Raw genomic sequence first — 22,414 nt, forward strand, 5'->3', positions numbered from 1 at the left:
TGCATGCTTACAAAAAAATATATATTATTATATTATATAATAATATATATTATATATACATTATATAATTATATAATATATATATATATTATATATATATATATATATATAATATAATTATGTAATAATATATATAATTGATATATTATTATTTAATATAATTTTATATAGCATATCATAATATATATATTATATATACATATATATATATATTATATATATAATATATATTAATATATATAATATATATTATGTATATTATATATATACATATATATATAATATAATTTTATAATAATATATATAATTGATATATTATTATTTAATATAATTTTATATAGCATATCATATATTATATTATATATATATATATATATATATATATATATATAATATAAAATATAATACAAAATTATAAATAATATTCTATACGTTACATAATAAATAAATTTAAATATATAATAAATATAATAATAATATAATATATTTCCAAAAGCTTTTGCTTCTTTTGTGAATATCCTTGATGAATCGATTTCGAAAATTATTCACGATAGAGAGAGTATCAACTATAAAGCGGCACTATTTAAAAACTATGAGACTCACTGCATCTGGTTCTTGGGCTTCGACGAACGAACATGTCGGGAACATCTAACGGAAGTTATGTACACACCCTGACCGATTGACTTTTTTTTTTAATCCGAGAGATTGCACTTATTTAATGGATTCGCACTCACTTCTCGAAGCGTCTATTCTGTCCTCGCGTTTTATAAGAACGTTATGGGAAGTTATTTCCTCGAATGAATTGTATTGCCACGCATCATCAAATGGATTTCTCCCTAAAAGATTTACAACGTAATAGCTTTTCGACATTTTCAAGCAAAACTTTCGACAATGTATGTATCTACGTATTGATATCATTGATTCATCCTCGCATATACATGTCGATCGTTTCTAAGCTCCTTGGATCTGCTTTCCGGTGACGATGCTAATGGATGTTATCGCGAATGAAAGCCATCTTGCGTATCGATTCACATCTTACAGCTATCTTTGAATAATCTCGTGTGCGATAACTTTAGATATATTTATCAATTTTACTCCGTTTATCATGTTTAACTCTCGCAAAACTAATAACCTTCCTCCAGGAAATGGTGTCGCAATCGCATTCACATTTAATAATTTTTCTAGATGCAACGAAATCTTTTTCATATCTCGCGATTTGTTGCGATTCGTGAAGAACTTTTTCATAGTCATTATCATTCACAATCGATTAGCTTTCCCATGTTCACAACACCTCGAAGCGCTCGCTCGCGACGTTATCGCACCGATAGCTCTTTCTCGGTGTCAGACGGTCGTCCGTGCCGATGGCGTCTTCCAATTCGTCGTCCTTATCGTATCACGCGGGCGAGAACGGTCTGTGGATTTGCGGTCGCGGATTCGGCAGCGGCGGCGTGGCAACCCTTATCAGCCCCTGACCTTGGGACTGACCCTGAGGCGTCGGCTGACGAGGGGGTGGGCTACCTCGAGAAGAGGGGGTGTGCGGACTGGGTACAGCCACCCTCAACGGACCGGTGACCGATAGATTCGCCGCCATCAATGGAGGGCTGTGGGCCTCCGATAAACTGTCCGATAGACGAGACAACCCGCCGTCGGATAGTCGCGACGTTTCGGATATCCTGGATATCCCTTCGGATAGCTGGTGCTGGGAATGCGGGTGGTGTAACAATCCTTCATGCGGATGGAGTCTTGGTGGTGGTAGCCCTAGTGAATCTGGCAATCTGTAATAGAACAGAGAAAGAACTGCATTTTCTCTGGAGAAAATACAGTTGAGCAAAATCGCAATCTATTATATGCGACAACTTATTGCAATAATATGTGTATATATGTATATATATACACGTTCAATATCTCGATATATATTTATAAATAAATAATTTAGATCGATTAAGAAATTTTATTATATGGTAAAAAAAGAAAAGATAAACAACAGAATATTTCGAGAAAGAAAAATCTTGTAACGAAAAGAGTCAGCTATTCAAACTTACCTCGATGTTGGATCACCTCTAGGTCCTACCGCTTGAAAAGGGCTGGATTCCGCGAACCTAAAAATCCCTCCACCCGGCATATTTGGATGATTAGGCTGCGGGCTGTGCGGTCCAAATCGGAAGTTCGTTGGTGGGAATTTAAAAGCCGTCGTATGGCTAAATCGAAAATGCGGCTGCGTAGGATCAAAACGGAAATTCAAGGAAGGAGGTGGTAGAGGTCCGAGAGATCCGAGGGGGACCGGGGATGGTTGATGATTCGGTGGCGGCGAGGAACTCGGCGACGGCGGTGAAGTTCCTCCGAGGGAAATGTCGGAATCCTCGCTGCTGCTACCACCGGGCCCTGGACTCAAAGTACGTCGCGCATTTCCGTTTCCTTGGCCTGATTGTTGCTGCATTCTGCTGCAAATAATCCGTAATTATTGCAATTATCAACTGATATTATCGGTGTATTGAACAAGAATTAAAAAATCGTAAAACACGCTTGTCATGAATAAGATTACATCTGATACCTCGTAACGAATGAAAAAAAGTAATAGAGGAAAATATAGTTAGTAACGTGAGAACCAGCTATAAAAGAAAAGTAGTAGTAATAATTCAGTAGCGATAATTTATTTGTGATAACGTAGGAGAGGTCTGAGGCCGTACATAGAAAATTTAGTAGTAGATTCAAGTCAAATAAAAAGATAATAAGAAAAATGAGCGTTGAGATACTAGAAAAAAATAAAATTAATATATTTAAAAAATTAAAAAAATTAAAAATTAAAATTAAAGAGATGAAGATAAAAATAATAAAGAAAAATACCGAAAAATAAACTTGAGAATTGAATAATATCATTTTTAAATTTCTCGTCTCTTTTGATTATATTTTATAGAAAAATTATAATAAACTAGTGATAATCTAATTTTTAAAATATCAAAAGCCGCGATATACAAATATAATCACGATTGCTGCTCATATAAAAATGTAAATTACAAAAAAATTTTCGCATTAATTCCGTCATCTTGTTACGAAAGAAGTTCTTGAAAAAAAAAACAGGAAAAAGAGGAATTTGCTATTCGAACTTTAAACTGGTTAGCTTCTCGATGCGAAAAGACGCACATAAATGTGCGCGTGTGATCGCGGTGGGAATTTGAATTCATTCTCGCTTGGAGGTAGCTCATTGTAGGGGTGGATGGATGTACATACGTAATGTACACGTGGATGTGTGCACGGGGCGCGCTGAAAACACTTTGTTTCTCCAGTCATCGCCGCGGAGAGCGCGGCCGTAATTAATGAGCGCGTTCATCCTTCCCAGGTGAAGAGGCCGAGGATTCACGGGAGAGTAACGACGATTCCCGACGACGGTTCTCGCATAAAGGAGGGATCCACCTCATTACTCGGCAGATCACGATAGATACGGAAAAACACGGTAAACTTCACACGCGCGCCGCGTATACGCGCAGAAATGACGAATGATCGTGTGTAACGTAACCGTTCGTTCGTCGACGGGAAGATACATATTATACCGATGTTACACACTACATGGTGTTAAAAAGCATCCTCTCAGAGGGGCAATTAAAGAATTCAGATTGCCCTACGATATCGAATCAGAATTATCTCGTTGTAGAAAAAAAAACTCACGATCTGGGGAATCAAGCTTATAGAACCGTTATCAATCAGCTGATCGAGTTCCGTAGTAAGGCGGATGTTAAGATTATCGCGCGGAAAATATCGTCGAGGACGTCCGTTATTTTGGCAGCGAATGCGATTGTGTTTATTGTCTATCGATTCGGAGGGAATAAAGAATCGTTGGGGGGGTTCACGGGGATGAAGAGCGCGCTTGAGAATCATTCGCCATTTTGCTAAAGACAATGAGACGTCGCGGTCGTCTTAAAAGCCTCTCGGCCGCAGATCGATCCTAGTAACGGGGCTTCCGAGATCCTCTCGTATTTTCTTTGCTAATCGAGTCTCGAGTCGGGCCCGTACTGTTACCACGGTAACGCCTCCTCGAGAGGCGGAAACGTCGAATTGTTCGTTCTCTCTCGTGATCGGGGAAAAAACCCGATTGCGACGAATGGTAAGTTCGAGGCGAATCACTCGCCTTCCTCCCCGAGAACGCGCCGAGATGCAGATCGATCTTGTCCGCGGTATATGTATCGGTAGTCTTTAAGATAACGTTATTCAATAATATTCCTATTATCGTAATAAATTTTTTTTGCGCTACGTTTGGCTTGTGTACTTATTGTGTGCATAAAATAAAACAAATTTAAAGTGGATGACGTCTTTCACGAGCCTTGCCGCTCTTGAAATGCGCCTTTGCTCAAGATTATTTAATTAACACCATGAGAATGTATTTTGCATTTTATGATTCTACGTGAATATTCATCTAAGCTTCCTTTTCATTGCGTCTGATGGCACACCCGGATAGATTAATACGACACGTCGGCGCGCGGAAGCCGGTGAACCGGGTTCTTCCGACGGTGACGTTGAAATAATCTCCGATCGTACGTAACACAGAACACAGGCATACGTAGTACGCACGCTGAAGAGCTAAAAAGGTACGCGATGTGTGTTAATCAGATGAAATAGCGTCAAGCTCTTGTCAACGCAATCGGGACTTGATCGTCGTGGCTGAATTATACTCGTGAATAATGAAATAATCGACCGTGAATACGCATCGATTTTGATTTTGCACCGAGTGTAATTATGATACAAAAGATGAGAGCAGTTGTTACACGTAATTCAAGAACTCCGCTTTCATATGGAAATTCAATTATTTAATTTTCGTTTTATTACTTATAGTTAATCTTCAACTCATTTATCTTTCGCTTATTATCTAATAACTGTTCTGTATTATACATGTGTTTGCGCATGAATTTTTTTCCACTTGTCTTTTTTTATTTTTTTTATTTTTTTTTTGACTAGAGCTAAGCTTGTAGTTATATAATACGTCGTATTTTTCTAAACGCACTTTTAAATTTCTTCGATCGTTTGCTACTTGATTGACGTGGTGGTACGAGTTTTGCATTTTTTTGCTTTCTTTTCGCTTCCCTTTTTTTATTCTTTCACCCACACGTCTTCGCCTTTCTCTTATGTTTTCACCTCCATATGCGAGACATTCGACGCGTTTTAATTATGCCCCGGGACCATTGGCCTTTATATTCGTCCTTTCACAAGATACCTGCACGAGGCTACGATACGACTTATTATGTGCCAGAGGCCTCATCCCACTCGGTATTCCACTGCGATCGTCTCCATTGAGATCGTCTTAATGTCGTGGCATTAAAACGCGGAGACTCGGGTGTCAATTTTTCGGCATGCATAAAAGGAGCATTAATACTCTACGGTGAAAATTGTTATTAATCGTGATCTGCGCTAATTGCATTCTGACGAGTGATAAATTGAAAGATTTTCGATACTTGTAGCAACATTGTCCTGCGTGTGTTGCTGCGTTTTCTTTATTTTAATGATTTTTTTATATCAAATCAATGTCAATTCAGCTACTCAAAATGATATCTTGAGTTATAATAAAAATAAATATGAAATAAAATATTAAATATTTTTTGGAGTTACTTGAAATGCGATTAAAGGATAATACTTTTGCAAATCTGAAATTCGAAATATTTATCATGGAAACTCAGAATATCATGTTTGAAGAAGGTGCTTGATTCCTACTTTCCATTGTATTATAGTTGCAGGTAGCAATTAATCATTTCTTAGTCTGACCACCTACATCAACTCATTAAATTAATATTTGTGATTCTTATTTGACAGAGATTAAAAATTTATACATGTATATACATTTTGAGTTTGTAATATATTTTAAATATTTCTCCTACGCTAATATACAGAATATATAAAAGCGGATTAAGAACGAATGTTTGGAAGGAAGGCAGTTATAGAATAATTTACGATCGAATTATGTGCGCTGGTTTCCTATCCTCGGCATTAAATTTTCCGCCCATCAATGTTCGGAAAAAGATTAATGAAGCGTGTGCCGTTATAATTAATACTCCAACCACAATACACTTTTTGTAAACTGTCTTAGCGTTGATAATCTCGTTCACGAGACAATATAGGAGCTAATACAGCTTTGATAGACCAGAAAATGTGTCTGTTTATCGTTGTATAGACGTAAGTTCGAGGTGAGATGATTTTACGACCACGTTTCATTCCTTCACATTTATTGTACATTTATTCTTGCATCTACTAAATCATGGAAATAAAAAAAGATGGTTACAATCTGGCAGAAATTTTTGCTAAAAAAACATTTGTACGAATTGACGGATAAAGACGCGAGGCAAACTCGATTCTTCGTCTCAATTCGCGTTCGCTCTTCCGCTTGCACTAAAAACGATTTCGCACGCACTTCGTTATGCATTTACACGTCGCTCTCGCGCGCGCGGATTCGCGTGGCGAATCGCATCGTGCCGAAAAGAACCGGCGCGATAGCAAAGGCCAACAGGTGACGTTGTACTTTCGGCGCGAGACGCGGCGGTGATTAAAAAAGAAATTCATCAGCGCGGCCGGGGGAAAGTATCAGGTGCAGCGAGATAGAGAAGGAGGAGGAGGAGGAGGAGGAGGAGGAGGAGGAGGAGAAGGAGGTGAAGGAGGAGAAGGAGGACGGTGCGCTGCCGCCGTTAAAGTATTTATGCCGCATGACGAGTCACTTTTGAAATCCCGCCGTATATTATAAAGTATTATGCACGGGGACGATGACCAGGGCTCAAACCGTGACGGAAGCTACTGTAATTACGCGCAAGATGGTGTTGTGCCCGACGTTGGTAGCTCTCCATTGATCCCCGATCGAGGAACACGCGGTGAAAGGTGCGCGGCTTTTGTCCCCGGGGAAGACAAGTGTCCCGGCTTTATTCGAATTACTCGGAATTACGCTGAGAAATTGCGTCGCCGTCGTACCGTCCTCTGATTCTCGCGACAAATTACGTGCCCGCATGTGGTGTACTGATGAGTGTTCTTGCGAGATTGACGTTGAAGAATTAGCATGCAAAATAGTACGACACATGACATTACGAATGTACCGTTTCTTATCATCTAATATTAATTATCGATCGCGCGAATCAACACGCACGTGGTATTACTTGTTGACCTTTGATTTATTTAAAAAAACAGAACAGCCAGCACGATTAAAACTCGCTGAATCAGGAGGATATTATTCGCTCCGCTCGACCTTTTTCGAGCTGAAATCGTGATACTGCAGAGTAGCAAATATCCGACCCAATCCTTCATCTCACGAATGAATTTCTATGATTTCTATTTTTTATTTTTTATTTTTTTTTTTCATTTTTTACAACATAAAACGAGCGATCGATTTCAGTCCGATATCGTGAGCGGATCTATCTTAAGAGTCGCGAGAGACTGACGAGGGATATCATTTTAACAGAATCTACCCCCCGTGTCAGGGGATACCGTGGATTTCGTGCGCGGTACGAAACCACCTCCCCGCCTTCGCCCCCCCTCTTTCGATCCCTCATTCGGACCAACCCTGTACCAATGCTAAATATCCGTTGCACACAATGGAGTACATATCGTTCGAGAATCTGAGCCATGCGAAGTCCTCCACAAAAGGTAACTGGATACCGGTACGAGGAAGAGACGGCATGTGAACAGAGGTCTCGCGATTCCAAGGGAGGTTACTACGCGGACCCCTCGTGTCTCCTTCTCTCTCTTTCTCTTCCGTGCCTTCCCGCTCTCACCGTGTTTCGCCCTCGTTTCTCAACTTCTTTTTTTCGACGCTAGCTCATTTTTAATAGCCGCTAATAGAGACGTTAAAACGATACGGGGCCCTCTTGCTCGACTCGGAACTCGATGCTCAATTCTTTTCTCACTATCGCAACCCTTTCTTTGCTTTCTTTCTCTCTTTCTCTCTCTCTTAATCTTTCGTTCGCGTCATGCTTCCCTCGCCTATGTCTCTGAAGAAAAATGTGTTCCATTCATATGAATCCACCGAAATTATTTGAAAATTGTGAAATAAAATATTTAAAATAATTATAAAATAATTGAGTTTCGAGAATATGTGATATATGAAGAATACTCGGATGTTTGCTCTTTATTTACAAATTTTTTATCTTGACTTTTGCAAAAAAAAAAAAGGTTTTGTAATAATAAAAAAATAATATCTGACTTATGCGAAGTAATTATCTCCTATCGTTATCTCACGAAAGAAAGGTGCGTATAAAAACGTATTCGTGCATCTTATCGCGCCAGCTTTTTGCATCTCAAGGTTAACGTTAGGCGGATAACGCACGTTCGAGACAAAGGGGTCTGGTTCGCGCATTACGCCAGAGATGTTTCAAGTGGCAGCGCGACGAGCGAGGCGGCGCATCAGCGGGACAGGTAGCCCATGATTTGCAACATTTTTATCCGGGCCAACATCGGGAGACGCGTCTCTTTGCCGCGGACGACGACGGGCGCGTTGTACCGACGAGAGGAGTGAGTGCGGTTTGCATTTTCTTTGGCCGGGCCCCCGGGGTTGACAGGCCAGATTCTTTCCGGCTTTCTGTCGCCCTTTCAGTCTCGGGAGCTCTGAGAAACCGGGCAAATGTTTGCCCGCGAACAAAGAGTATCCACTGACGTGGCGACCTCACTTGTTCCACCGTCGCGTAGCCAGCCCCCGCGGGCTCGATATATGTTTGTGAAGATTTTTAAGTCGGCGCGATGCACACCGACTGAAAACCGATACCCATCGACAGTTGTCTCTCTCGGCTCCAAACGCGATCGGGGGAATAGGAACGGTGTTTTTTTCTTTTTTTTTTTTTTTTAAGCGAATTTCTCGTTTGTTTGGGACGGGAAACGTTTCACGATCCATTTTGTAGGAAATGAAAACTTATCTTGTAGATTTGTAGATCGATATTTGCTCGACTGTTATCCATGATTTTCCTTCATCTTTTTTATGCGTGCTGTATCTTTTTCGAGCCACTCATGTTATTTAGCTGTATGTTAACAAAACGTTCGTATATATTTGCATGAGAATTACACGCGTAGCTATGTTGATTGATGTTACCTTGACTTATTTATGTTGAACTTAATTATCTAGTAAATCGAGCAGTATAATTTGCGATACGTTATCGTTTGATATGTAATTAATAACCGAGACGCAGCTAGTAACAAGTTGCTCGAGTTACATCATTGATTCGTATATATAAATTTAATATTATTCAAATTATAGCTTAACGATGAGGCATGATAGCTATCGCATTAATTTTGCAATTCATTAATCTGTAAATTATAGTTAGTAATACTGAAGGCTTGGTTTCTCGATATAAATATTCCAGATGACATAAACAGTTCATTTCGTAGCGATCTGAGCAAAATATGAACATAATAAATATAAAACTTTAATTAAACAGATTTAGAATTAAAGCAAATATATTAAAAATATAAAAAATATATTTTGCAAATTCCATTTATATACGAAGCATTATACGTTTCAATGTGGATTTAAATTTTGTTGCGATTTTAAAATTCGCCATTACGATCTCACGACAATAGTCCTGTCGCATTAGCGAACCGCGCGACTCTGTCCCTCTCGAAAGATGCGCTCGTTGACTAGAGACGACGACAAACATTTTCCTACAGGAGCGTAGACATGTTGAGTGTTTGCCCAGGCTTTTGTACGAGGTACCCGGTTTCCTGGGCATTCTTCGTGGGAAAAATCTCCGAAAATTAAATCCCGACCCTAATATTTCACGAGAATACGTGGCCAGCACTAATCCCGTTGTCTCTCTCAGCCCGTGTGTATATGTCCATCTTTGGCGGAAATTACCCTCGGTCCCATTCTCCGAAAAATTATCTGTACAACGAGAAAATGTTGCCCGCACTGGAGCGAGAGAAACGATAATAAAACTTGAGAATGCGTTTTTCTTCGCGAATTTTAAATGCCCGCCTGCGTGTCTTGTCCGAGCGATCGTAAAATCGACAGGTTAATGATTCGAAGGTCCGTAATTGGCTACCTAGAGTGCTTTTAAAATTGGAAGGGCACGTTTTGCACGGCTTTACGCTGATTGCGGATCTTGTTTTTGTCCGCTTCCGTGAATCTTACACGACGCACCGATGCACACACTGTGGATAGTCATTTTTTCAAGTATTTCACAGTTGATTAAAAAGAGCGCGGATAAAGATACTTAATGAAGTGTAGTGATTGAGTAAACTAATTATAGAAGATGTTATATTAATATACAGCGCTTTTTATCATAAATAATTGAATTATTTTTCTTCCCAGAAGAAGATGGTAACTTGACACGTTGAAATTTAATAAAAATTAGTATAATTTTATTCGATTTTTATATTTTCAGAAAATCTCTATGATTGAATAATGATGTACATCTTTAACAATAAAATAAGGAAACACGTATATCGATTTAAAGGTACAGATTATTTTCTCGGCACATCTCGCATAGATTATATTTCGTTTTAGTTTGCCGTTAGAATTAGAGTATTTCGCGCGTGAATATTCACGGGGACACGTTGCGCCGCGGAATTTGGCGTTTCATTTAATTTAATGACCCGTTCCGGAGGAGACGGTCGGTGCGTACATCAGAAATCGCTCGGTAAATAATTAATATGTAATCAGACTCCGTTTGTGTGCGCGAGAGCGGTAGGGACACGAATGCCTCGTCTCATGAGGTAGCAGGGGCGCCATCGAGGCAACGCCAGAACGAAGGGTGTTTGCCGGCAAACACCGTGAAGGGCCTCTTAACGTATCCTAAACTTGTACGTAGGGTTCTTTTTGTCAGACGAGGTGACGCGGTAGATGGAATCAGAGAGAGAGAAAGAACGAGAGAGAGAGAGGGAAACGGGGGATGGGGAGACTTAGAAGAACTTACGATGTTCATCTACTCGCTTTTCACGTTGGATTGACATGGAAATGGAAAATACTTAAAGAAATTGCCGAGAGAAACAATGAAGACGAATATATTTTCCTAAAGTATTCTCTCCTTTTTACTCTTTCTCTTGACAAAGTGTCTTGTTCTGTACGTGATTTTTAAATCTATTAGAAAAAAGAATCCTCGATGTACATTTCGGATGCATGGGTAATTTACTATTCGATACGGTTATTCGCGCAATCTATATCCGTTTATAGTTTCCAAGCAAAGTCACAGTTACTATACCAGCCGGGAGTGTATTTCGGAGGAGCTACTTTGTAGGTGGTCGCTGGCGGAACGAATTCCAACTGTTCGCGAAACTCGGGGAAACAGGACGAGATCGAAAGAGCCGCTACACAATCGATGCCTCTCAATTATCGCATGACGAGAGGAGAGGAGAGAAACCTCAATGGCATCCGATTGAGGCACGCGCCGTCGCTTAGAGGCTCTCCGAGGTTCGAGGGCCCTCGAATCGATTCAAGTCCCGTGGCACACTTCGGGGCAAATTAAGTTTTGCTCCTGAAATATGCTCTTTCTCTCTCTCTCTTCTCTCTTTCTTTCTATAGATCTCGTCCGCCGCGTTCGCCCTGTACTCTGTCTCCGTCGACGATCTTGTTTGGCGGCGTTGCGAATTACTGCGAGACGTTTATTTCGTTCAGCGGAATGGAGACGCGATCAATGAAAATTCTCTATAGGCCGGATGAATAGTCTGTTTCCTCGCGCGATAAAAAGAGGATAAGAAACTGGTGGTTTAGGGCTCTCCGTTTGGGATTATAAGAATACTTACTTAGAAAAGAGAGGGAGAAAAGGAAAATATAAATATTTTTATTCATTCAAACAGCCGAGATCTTGCAATATTTCATCCTTGTATTCATTTAAAAAATATAATTAATAGCTATATAACGTTATAAATGTATTTAGTTATAAAAAATCACACAGAGATGTCTTAAAATGAAAATGTCTAAACACCAGTGTCTAAACAGTATATTTATTATCTCGAGAATAATAAGAAAAAAAAGAATAGAAATAAAAATAAGTAAGAAAGTTAGTAACCTAGTTAAAAAAAAAATATATAGATGCTTTCATGTATATCGCTGAATAGAGGAACGACGGGGAAGAAGATCCGCAGGTGCAAAAAGAGGAGACAACCTTCGGTAACTTTTCGCTCGCACCGCGACGCACGCTCAATTAACTATATTCAGGGAAAAAATTCGCCGTCCAAATTCTGCGCGACAGCCCGTGAAAACCGCGGCTCGTGTTCACCGCGATCGAGAGTCGGGAGGGCGAGTCGTGATCGCGACGTGAGAGAACGGACGAAGGGGAGGAGAGGAGAGGAAACACGGAGGATACACTATCGTTTTTTCAAAGAGCTTCTTCTCCCCTTCCCCGTTCCGTCCGTTCGTTTTCTTCCCTTCTAGTCGCATCGCGACTCATTTCTTCCCCTCGCGTCGTCTATCTCTTCCGCCCGTGTCTTTTTGTTTCCTTCGGTACGAAGAATATTGTATATACGCCGCGGTTGTGGTATAAGATTTCACGTGTATACGCAGGATGGATCAGATTGGCCTGGCCTTAAGCCGTCGCAAATTACCCCGTAAGCCTTTTAGTCGTCGTGTGTGTTTAGCTGGCTGCGCCCTAGACTCCGCCGCCCTCCCCCTCCACCTTTGGCCCTCCATCCGTCCCTTCTGTTGTCCGCCCTCCCCCTCCCCTCGTCTCTGCGCGCGTTATTATTTTGTTGCTCCGTAATATTCTCGAGACCCCCGTGGGGCTCTCTTGCCGAGCCACTCTAAAGGGAATCTAACCCGAGCTCGTGCCTCGGGGTACGTTCCAGAAATGATTATAAACGACGAATTGTCATACAGTTTAGATTTTCCCAAATTTAAATACGTGAAATGTTTTTCTTGATATTCTTCTCGGCACAAACGTATGATTGTATTTATACGATAATAAAAAATATCAAATTTTTGCAAAAGTATTTAACGATCTTTCTATTCTAAAATTTGATAAATTCCTACCGAATCATTATAAAATACATGTAATTACCAAATTTATTCGTATTCAAAATCTACGTAATTTATATTTACGTATCATGTGGAGTTGAAAAGTCTCTCTTCTTGATGTTTCTCTTGGATACATCTTCTTTAGCGAGTCGCCAAGGTTCAAAAGACCAAGATGCGAAGCCCTAGGGGGGCGCAGGAGTAAAAATTTAAATTTAACGCAATTCTGGGTGATTACCGCGGCCCGTTCTCTGATACACCCCTTATGTACCCACCCCTTGATTGGCTTACATTGTCGATGCTTAACTGTTTCATGCACCAGTGACCGAGTAGGGGGATATCATTGCGCGCGATAGGGGTAACGCTTTCATGGCCCGAGGCGGATATCGTCATTGTCAAAATTCAAATGTAAAAATTGTAACGCGAACACGCCGTATTTTGCGTATTTCGTGGACGAGTTGCGAACGAAATCATTTTTCGAATTTTATCCGCGCGAACGAACTCTTTCGCCAGACAGTCGGCAAAAAGTTGGAAGCTCATTTAATGTAAAAATTTATTATATATTACACAATGTTTTGGGGAGACGGGATTATCTGTATCGTACAACTTTAAAATGAGAGACTGATAACTCGCGCATTTTTAAACACTGGCTAAGAAAGAAGAGAGAAAGAGAGAAATAGGGAGAAAAAGAATAGATATTGTAAATAATTTATTTTTAAGAAATAGAATATTTAAAATGGAATATTTTTCGCTAACGCGAAATAAATGTGCTTATCAAAAAATTTTTTAATCCAAAGATTTAAAAAAATTGAAAATTTTGTACTTTTCTTGCTTGATCTTTTCACAGATAATCCATATTCAAGTTACGTATTTGGTTACATCTAAATCATGTACATGATCATTTTGCAAAAAAAGAGTATTAGAACGCGTCGAATACATCATCGCGCATTATTGCAAAAGTAAAGCATACCCGGGATATCATCCGATACTCGGTCCAACTATAATACGCGCATCATACATGCGTGCAATACACTGCGGGCAGGTATAAGCGCATCGAATGTACGCATCGTGTGCAGGACTACAGAGATATACCATCTCATTCAAGGATTGGGATCAGGAGGACCCGCGGTGTTGCATTACATCACCGGTTACGGTTATCCCTTAATATATACCGGGTGTTCCCTTAACGAGACCACAAACGAGCGTCGTGTTACTGGAAGAATCGATCTTAGCGTACGTCGAACAAAAGTAAAGCTAAAGTTGTCTCTCTTTCTCTCTTTCTCTCTTTGTATCGCGAGTAATCGCTGACTCGTATCATCCATGATTAGGTCGTTTTTCGATTGCACGTACGTATTGAGAGCATATGAAACATGACGTGAAAAGCGTAAAACGTGTAAACCATATCTGTCAAAATATCAATATCACATAATTGCTCAGCGCATTTATTACGCAAATATCAATGGATATTCGAGAATATATCATTTCATTTGGAATCGTGACAGATTATTTGCGACAGTACGTCATTTTTGGCGATTGGGATTAAAAAGAAGCCAGATGCCTGAACACAACTGTTTGGAAAATTATAAAAGTTTTGACATTTTTTAATAACACGATTGAGAAAAAAATACAGAAATAAAAGATACCGAAAGAAAAAAAAGAGCCTCCATGTATTGTATCGCGCGCCGTAAATGTCTGTGTGTCGCAAGATTTACTACGTCTGATTAAGCAATTAAGCCGCGCCGTAGCACTTCGCGGTGTTTTTGCCAAGAAGCGATTCGCTTCCTCGTTATACACTCTACCAGTTTTCGATACGGAGGCCTGTCAGGAGCCCCCCTACATTCATCCGGTTCTGCCGTCGTCTCTTTCCCTGCCTCCTTCCCTTTCGCCCCTTATCCCGCGATCGGACGCGAGGGGGGCACGACGAGGGGGAAGAATATGTCAGAAATCTCGTCACGGTGTACCCCGCGCTAATTGTCGCTATAATCTACGTGGCGAGACCGAAATTCCAGGTTGTTAGAGACTAACGATTGCGCAGACGACGTGAGGAGGTGAGGGGTGAGGGGAGGAAGACGGGAGAACGCGGGAGGTGGGACGTTAATTATCGCGGCTAATAACGCGACTACGCGCCGTATAGCTGCGAGTCGATCCCCGACTTCCCGACTTATCGTCTCTCTCGGCTATCCGTCTCTCGATTGCGATGTCTATCTTTCAAATATTACGCGAGAGATTTTACGGGAATTATATTTATATAGTCGCCAGAGATGTGTGAACTGAGAATTATGATTCGTGATTTTGAAAAATGTAAAGATAAAATTGACTCTGTAAGCCTGTAAATAAAAGAAGCCGAAGTGATTATTTTTTTATTCTACAATGTACATTTTTTTTTAAAGATATCTGCGGCGGAATATAAGAGAAATTTTTTTATCTAAGGAAATAATAATAAAGATACAAAATAAAAACGAAAACGACATTCGTTAAGCGAGAGAAATGTTTAAGGAGGAAAGGTATTTCCGCGCAACCGCGTAGATGCGAAAAGATTCGATAATCCTACCGGCACTTTTTGCGCGTGGAAATCTTGAATTATGAAGACTTAAGCGCTGTCTCAACGCGAAATTAGATTCATCAGGACGAGAGGCGTAGGATCGAGCCGTGGAAATCGAGCGGCCTCGCAAGGCAAGAATCCGTTTAGCTAATTCTTAGCCCGACGTCGCTATGCGCGCCCTACGGCGCCGGTTTGTTGATTCATTTTATTAATTTTTCTCATTCTTCGTGGGGATAACTCGATCGGAGCGAGCAGGAAGACGCGTTTTTTACGGCGAGTTAAAAACATTATCAGTAGCCACCCCAAAAATTCTGCCATTTCAGCGAGTTCCTTCATTTTCTTCCAAGCCGCGAGGAAGGAGAAGCAGACAATCGCTTTCTTTATAAAAATTAAAGATGTTTTTTTATTTATTATGTTTATGAATAATAATAGAAAATGGTAACACGACTAAAGAAAGAGCCAATGTATATAAATAAATCTTGTAACAAAAAATATAAATGCACATCTTTGTTAAAAAAAAAATTTATTCCAAATTAATCAAATTATCACGGATAAAAAGAAAGATGAATAAAGGAGAAAATAGTTTGCATTTGCATAAAGTAAATGATAAAAGAGAGATGATAGATAGATGATATGAGAGATAGAGATGTAGCGCACGGGAGAGACTAAATCGTGGAAAATTCTAAAAAAACGTATCGGCAAAGAATATTTTTCCCGTGACAGCGTACGAGTCGTTGACCGGCCCGTTGGGAATAAACGCAGCCGGGAAGAAAAATTAAACGCATTCGGAGCCTCGTAATGTGGACGAGACGGAGGGGAGGCGAATCAATTTCTGATGTGCCGCTCGTACGCGTGTAAACCAATTTCAGGCAATTTCGCATCAAGAATAGCCTCTTCAATCATGAATTGACCCACGCGAGGACCTTTCCAATTTTAACCGATCTCGAGAATGCTTCTTCGAGAGTGCCCTGGCCGCCGTCTTCGGTCCGGAAACTCCTTTTATATCCCACCGTTAAACGATCATGGAACCACGTCGAATTAGATTCGCCTGAATTTCCCTGACCGAGACGAGAGAATTCTCGCCTTCGATTTTATTTTCCGCAGAAATCTGCTCCCAGAAATCTGCCCCTTTCGTATCGTAATATTGCTATTTATATTTCGAGAAACATTATGGACATTTTTGCAAAAATTTGAAGAAAAAATCACGAGAGATGACAGAAAATATAATTTCGATAATGTTATATAATTTCTACATGCTGTAACAAGAACGTATTCTAGATTATTTTTAATTTTCAATTATAATGCGTCATGCAAATCATTTACTATTGCTGATATATCGTGTTTCGAGGAAATTAGAAGAGATTTGTCGATTGCATCTCTTGGGAATTAACGACGCTTCGGCAATTCTGTGGCGCGAACGTTCGCGCCGGCACTCGTATGCGTGTGTGTCCGGAGCGAAATTAACGAATCCCCATTCCCCGGAGGCTGAACGGAATATCCCGCATCCGCGAGAGTGGTTGCTTCGACGGCGTAATGCCGGATATATATTCCGCCTGATATTGCCAGTCCCTTTTCAATGTTCCGAGTTCTTGAAGTGTCAAATTTAATAAGCCACTACGCTCCCTTCCGTCCAAGATGTGTCTCGAAAAGGGGACTCGAAATTTTCTTTATCATAACGTTTGAATTTCGCGAACAATAACTTTTTTCTTTCTTGAAAACGACGAGATTCGAAACAAGGAAGCAGACGACAATCCTACATGATTAATGTATGTAATAAGAATTATAGAAAAAAAATGCGACATTCTTCAAGTTTATTGTGTTAATGTCGATCAACACAAAATTTGCTTAGACGCATATTATTAAGCCATCCCACGTCAGTTTTTCTCTTTTCTTTTTGAAGAAAATTCAACTATTATTTCGTCGACACCTGGATCCTTTATTGGCGATTTTTTTCTCTTTTTTTTTTAAATTATTTTTATATTTCACACAGTTCTAGATTCATAGCACCTGCAGTCCTTTGGCGTTGCGCTGTAATAGTGTCTACTAGAGCTGCGTACAAAACAGCGCGCAGCTCGTCTATCGATTCTCGGCATGTAGCGGTGTCTAGGCAAGAGCAGGGTGAAAGGAGGAGGCAAGAAGCTGCGATATTGCGTTTAAGGCGAACATGGCGCAAACGACGGGCAACTAATTACAGCTTTGATAATGACCAAGCCCTTGTTAAGGCAACGAGCCGACACTGTTACGCGCGCGCGATATCGTTAACTTCTCGGTGAGATCCGCTCAGGGGAGTAGCAACGACGTTAACATCGTCGTCAAGTATCTTCATATCGTTCGCGGAATAAAGCATGTAAAAATGCTTATCGTTAAAGCAGCAACTTAAACAACTTATAATTATATAATTAAGAATACCCATCCGCATATAATTACGATATAATTTAATTACGAACGAATTTGATTCGTCCGCGATTATTTATATATTCTTATATACGTATATCTGTTCGCGTACATCTGCCATTTTGCGAGCAGGTGAAGGTATTTTTGTCTTCTTTATGTTCGTGAATTCTCTGAAAAACTGTAAAATTTGGAGACTCGTATCCCGGAAACCGCTCTTAATGACTGCGAACAAAAAAATCCGCGTCCGAGAGAATCAAATGATATCGCGAACAGATGAATAGGAGGTTTCGAAATTAATCTTCACGTCCCATCGATCCCCGGATACCTGCCTGCGAAACGCGGTAGCGGCGGGATTACATGCAGATTTCACGTGCCGCGACGACATAGCCAGTCGTTCGAGTTTTTGCGCGCGTTTTCGGTAGGTGGACGAACGCACACGGATGTGCACGCATGTCCGACAAACGGGGCAACGCTCGTGCTCGCGCAGATGATATCTCGAACGTGACGCGTACATGAAAGAGAGGAGCCAGGAGTCGCAAAGAGAGACGGGTTTTACGTACGTCGGTACGTAATTAACCCGTTATCTCCGGCATCCGGTCGCGATTAATTTCACGTCTCATCGTGCAGCGCGCGATATTCTTCACGCGCGTCCGCGACATCGAGCGACATCGATTAATCGACTGGCGTCGACTTTCCGCGAGCTTAACACGCGTGTCCGTATTTTTATATCGACATAATGAAGGCGGATTGTAGGTTTTAATGAGGCAACGGAGAGATTTTCTCACCGTTAGAGTTTGACTTTTTTTTCCTTCTTGTACACCAAGATGCGTTGGATTATTATTGTTCCATGGAGGAATCGATCGCGCGTTTTCTCCAAGTATTTATTATCGCCATTCTTAACGATCGGTTAGCGTTTTATAAGTCCGTAATGTAGCCGGTAATATAACCGGTTTTCTTGCTTAGAAAGCGATCTCTTTTTTTCATCGTGTTGCCCTATCGCATATCGATTCGTTGGACGATAAATGCCGGCAGTGTTGTAAACGGCAAAATAATCGTCCGGGAAACGGTGACCGCTAATGCGTTTAATACTCGCCTCGACGATAAAAAAAGGGGGAGACTCTATCAAGAGCATCGGCTTTCAAGAATCGATGACATCTTGACCGTGGAAACCGTACAAGTGCACGTGGGATCGATGCTCCGAATATGCGAATCGAGAATGAGATTTCATTTCAAGGTGACACGCGTTCCGATTCCGCAGCTATCTCTGTCGTCGATGATGCGAAATGACGATCGCGTGAGATCAGACGTAAGCTTGATACAAGAAGACGTAGAAATTTCGAAATTTCCTGTCTCGGACAGATTATTTTTTACTCTCTGCAAGATCCTAACGATACGTACAGAATCGTGGCAACATTGTTGCATTCTCACAATTATATTCACGTAACGTTTCAATGCATCGAGCGTAATAATTCGCGGAGCGCTAATTAACGGTGGTTGCGACAGCAAACGTCGGCTCGAATTTTTGTGCAGCCACGTGAGAAAGGATTCGAAGGCGATTAATTTCAAGGGTAGAGAGCCGCGTAATGGCGGGATGATGACATCATCGCAGGATTCCTGTGCATTCCTACGCAACAAATATCGCTCGCTCTCTCGGTCATTTGCGTCGATCATTACGTAATCGATCGTGCGCGCGATTCTTTGTACAACGACGAGACAGGACGGTTCGATATCGTTGGAACATTTGTTATTTTTCCATTTCCGGTGTAATTAGAACAGTCGCCATGCGTGTGCGGCGGACACGCGTGTCTAACGCACCTACGCGTCCCCCCTCCAAATGCACGCAAAATTAACCGCGCGACTTTCGCGTAAGGCCAGAATAAAATTATGAAATATGTTGTCTGAGCGCTGTCTTTATTCCTTTCCCTTCCGCCGACGATGAGATAAATTTCTTCCAGTAGAGCGCAAGCGCCGAGGTCCATATAAAGCAATTATACTTGATTTTTATCGAGTCGAGATTAAGAGAGTCATTTTTCTATTTATGTGTAAAGAATTTTTTTTATTTTCAATTGAATATTAAAAGTGCACACATAATTAATAATTTAAAAATTCCGCTAGAGATATATTAACCGCATTTTTGAGTTTTACAACTTAAAATTTGGCTTGGAATTTTTATTTCAACGATAAAGTAGATGTTTTGAAAAATTCTCCTTCTCTATCTTTAAAATCAAAATAAAATAATCGATTTATTTTCCCCATATATGCCATTCACTGTCGTTCAAGTCTTACAACTTGGAGCCGAACACACTTGGTCGTGCCGAATCTGTTGATCTACAAAGTCTGACGGCGACGATGACGGTCAGGTGTGGCGAGCATTTCTATTTAGGCGCTCTCGGCTTTGTAGGAAAATGTCGATTCGACAAAACTACGGGGAACCGGTTTCGAACGATCCTGTTGATCGATTAATGGAGACTTTTTCTTCCCGCCAGACACGGCCGGCATCGAGCGATTTATTACGCGCGCTCGTGTTGCTGGTAGTCTTGAAGCCGTCGCGTTACCGGACACCTTTGCTAAAGCGCCGATATTCTTTTGCACGTTAGGTTGAGCGCGGCGAATCGCGACGCACAATTCGCGATTAAGGTGCGCAAGGGATTACGCCACGCGAAATTTGATAACGACGAGTTTTTGCAATAGCGTACTTCGAGAACGAAAGATAAGCGCTAAAGCTGTCAAAAACTTTCATCAATAATTTTTATTCCGCTCTCATATATATATTTATATTTACAAACACGTGAATACTCATATGCATATTATATCCGATATATAATAATATATAGATGTGCACTTTGTGTAATCGTGTTTATCGCATTTTATTACGCTTTATTATACAGAGTCTCTCTATTGATGTTACGTCGCGAAATGCGAACACGTCAACGTAACGACGCGGAAAGACGGAAACTTCCACGGTGAGCGCGGATCGTGCAAGCGAGGCTTACCGTGACACGGTGAGGTAAATCCTGTGAAAAGTATACCGTATGTAATGAGGTTTCCAACGGTAATACGTGCACTCGTGCGATTCTCTAATTTGTCATACGGAGACTTGGAGAATTAAACGATAATATATGACGGTATGTTTAAGTATATTATCGACAGAGAACAGTTAGCTTCTGATTGAATGAATATCGATATTTAATGAAACACAACTTATAATGGAATTAACGTAATTGCGATGTCATTATGGAACGTAAAAGGTTGAAAAGTTTGTGGCATTTTTGAATCATGTAATAAAAAATTGATTGCTATTAAGTGCAAAATTGGAATTTTTCTTTCACATTTTAAGGTACAAATTAAAGGTACAAGTAACATTAAATTCTTAAAAATGGAGTGTTTTCTCTCTTTTTTTTTTCTCTTTATAATTTATAAAAAATATTCAACGAGTGATCGAATAATTATTTAGAACATCAAGAGACAAGTTTGAATAGCGGAGAAAAATATCAAATCTTATTATAATCTTTTTCAATTGTCTGTCACTTGGTTTAATATATTATTGTTCCGGGTCTTCCAATTACGTCGAATAACGACCTGCGAGAGGGAGTAAAGACAAAGTACAAACGCGAGCACGATGCAATTTTCGATGGTGTAGCACGAGCTACTGTATTTTTGTTCCGCGACCAAGCGCGAGAGGTACACAAGGGGGCTTATATCGCGATCTCGGATCTTTGCCGGTAAAAAGCTCGCTTTTCTCCGCAAATTAAAGGCTCGCGGCTATTTTCGGTGGCGGATGTGACGTTGCAGCCTTCGGAAGTGGCCCTTTTTGTCGAAGCCGCAGTCCGGACTCGCCGGTCGGCCACTTAATGGCCAGTATGCTGTCCCTTGTCCTCGTGTGCTTAAAGGGATGGACGCTATTCAAGAATATGTGAAACGTGCATCGAAGAATGTACGAAACTACTTTGGCGCGCCGTTTTTTCTAGAGCATTGTTCAAGATGACAAATATATCATAAATATTGTTTTATAAAGAGAGAAAATATTTTATATTATATATTATTTTATTAATAAAATATATATACATATGAATTAATTTACATAAATTTACATATTAATTGTTTTTTTGAATTGCCAGTTATAACATTTATTGAATATTTATTGAATATTTATTAAATATGACAGATGAATTCCTTTCTTTGATTAAAAACGTTAAAGTTCCAGTTAAATGGAGGTTTGCGCATTTGGAGAGATTAATTCTACATTCATCGGAAGGGTCAGTGATAAAAAAGTTATCCGTATAATGACCTTCTCTTTGCACGATAATGATCCCTCAATAATTCGGGGCACATGTGAGAAGAAGCGCCCCGTTTGGAAGAGTTATAATGATCGTGTAACGAAACGTGGGTCCCAAGAGAAGCGTGTTTCTCGCCCGTTCTCCTTTCCATCGTTCGTTCCATGCGCACCTTGAAAGAGAATGAATGAGATGGCGGTTTCTTCGGTGGTTTCGAATCTTAACAGGCGTGCAGCCCCATTCGCGAAAACGACAGGGCGACGGTAACGGTGATTGTTGGGTCCTCGTTAAATGTCAAACGTATGA

General features: G+C 40.4%; 1 protein-coding gene across 4 annotated transcripts in view; it reads right to left on the bottom strand.

Annotated features, from left to right (window-relative positions):
* Positions 1-506: 506 nt before the first annotated feature.
* LOC105259271 (homeobox protein SIX3) overlaps positions 507-22,414 on the bottom strand; it is a 45,728-nt gene continuing 23,820 nt past the window's right edge. The window contains exons 2-3 of one of the 4 annotated variants that reach the window (XM_011271122.3): positions 2,043-2,438; positions 507-1,775 (exon numbers count right to left, since the gene is read on the bottom strand). In XM_011271122.3, the coding sequence (XP_011269424.1) occupies positions 1,394-1,775; positions 2,043-2,438 (778 nt within the window). In that variant the 3' untranslated portion in view covers positions 507-1,393. Of the gene's footprint in view, positions 1,809-2,042; positions 2,442-22,414 lie in introns of all 4 variants that reach the window. The other 3 variants (XM_025414828.1, XM_011271121.3, XM_025414827.1) reach the window with 3 other exon arrangements.

This window comes from Camponotus floridanus, unplaced genomic scaffold (genome assembly GCF_003227725.1).
Source record: "Camponotus floridanus strain SB8 unplaced genomic scaffold, Cflo_v7.5 scaffold9, whole genome shotgun sequence".
In the NCBI taxonomy this organism is placed as follows: Eukaryota; Metazoa; Arthropoda; class Insecta; order Hymenoptera; family Formicidae; genus Camponotus; species Camponotus floridanus.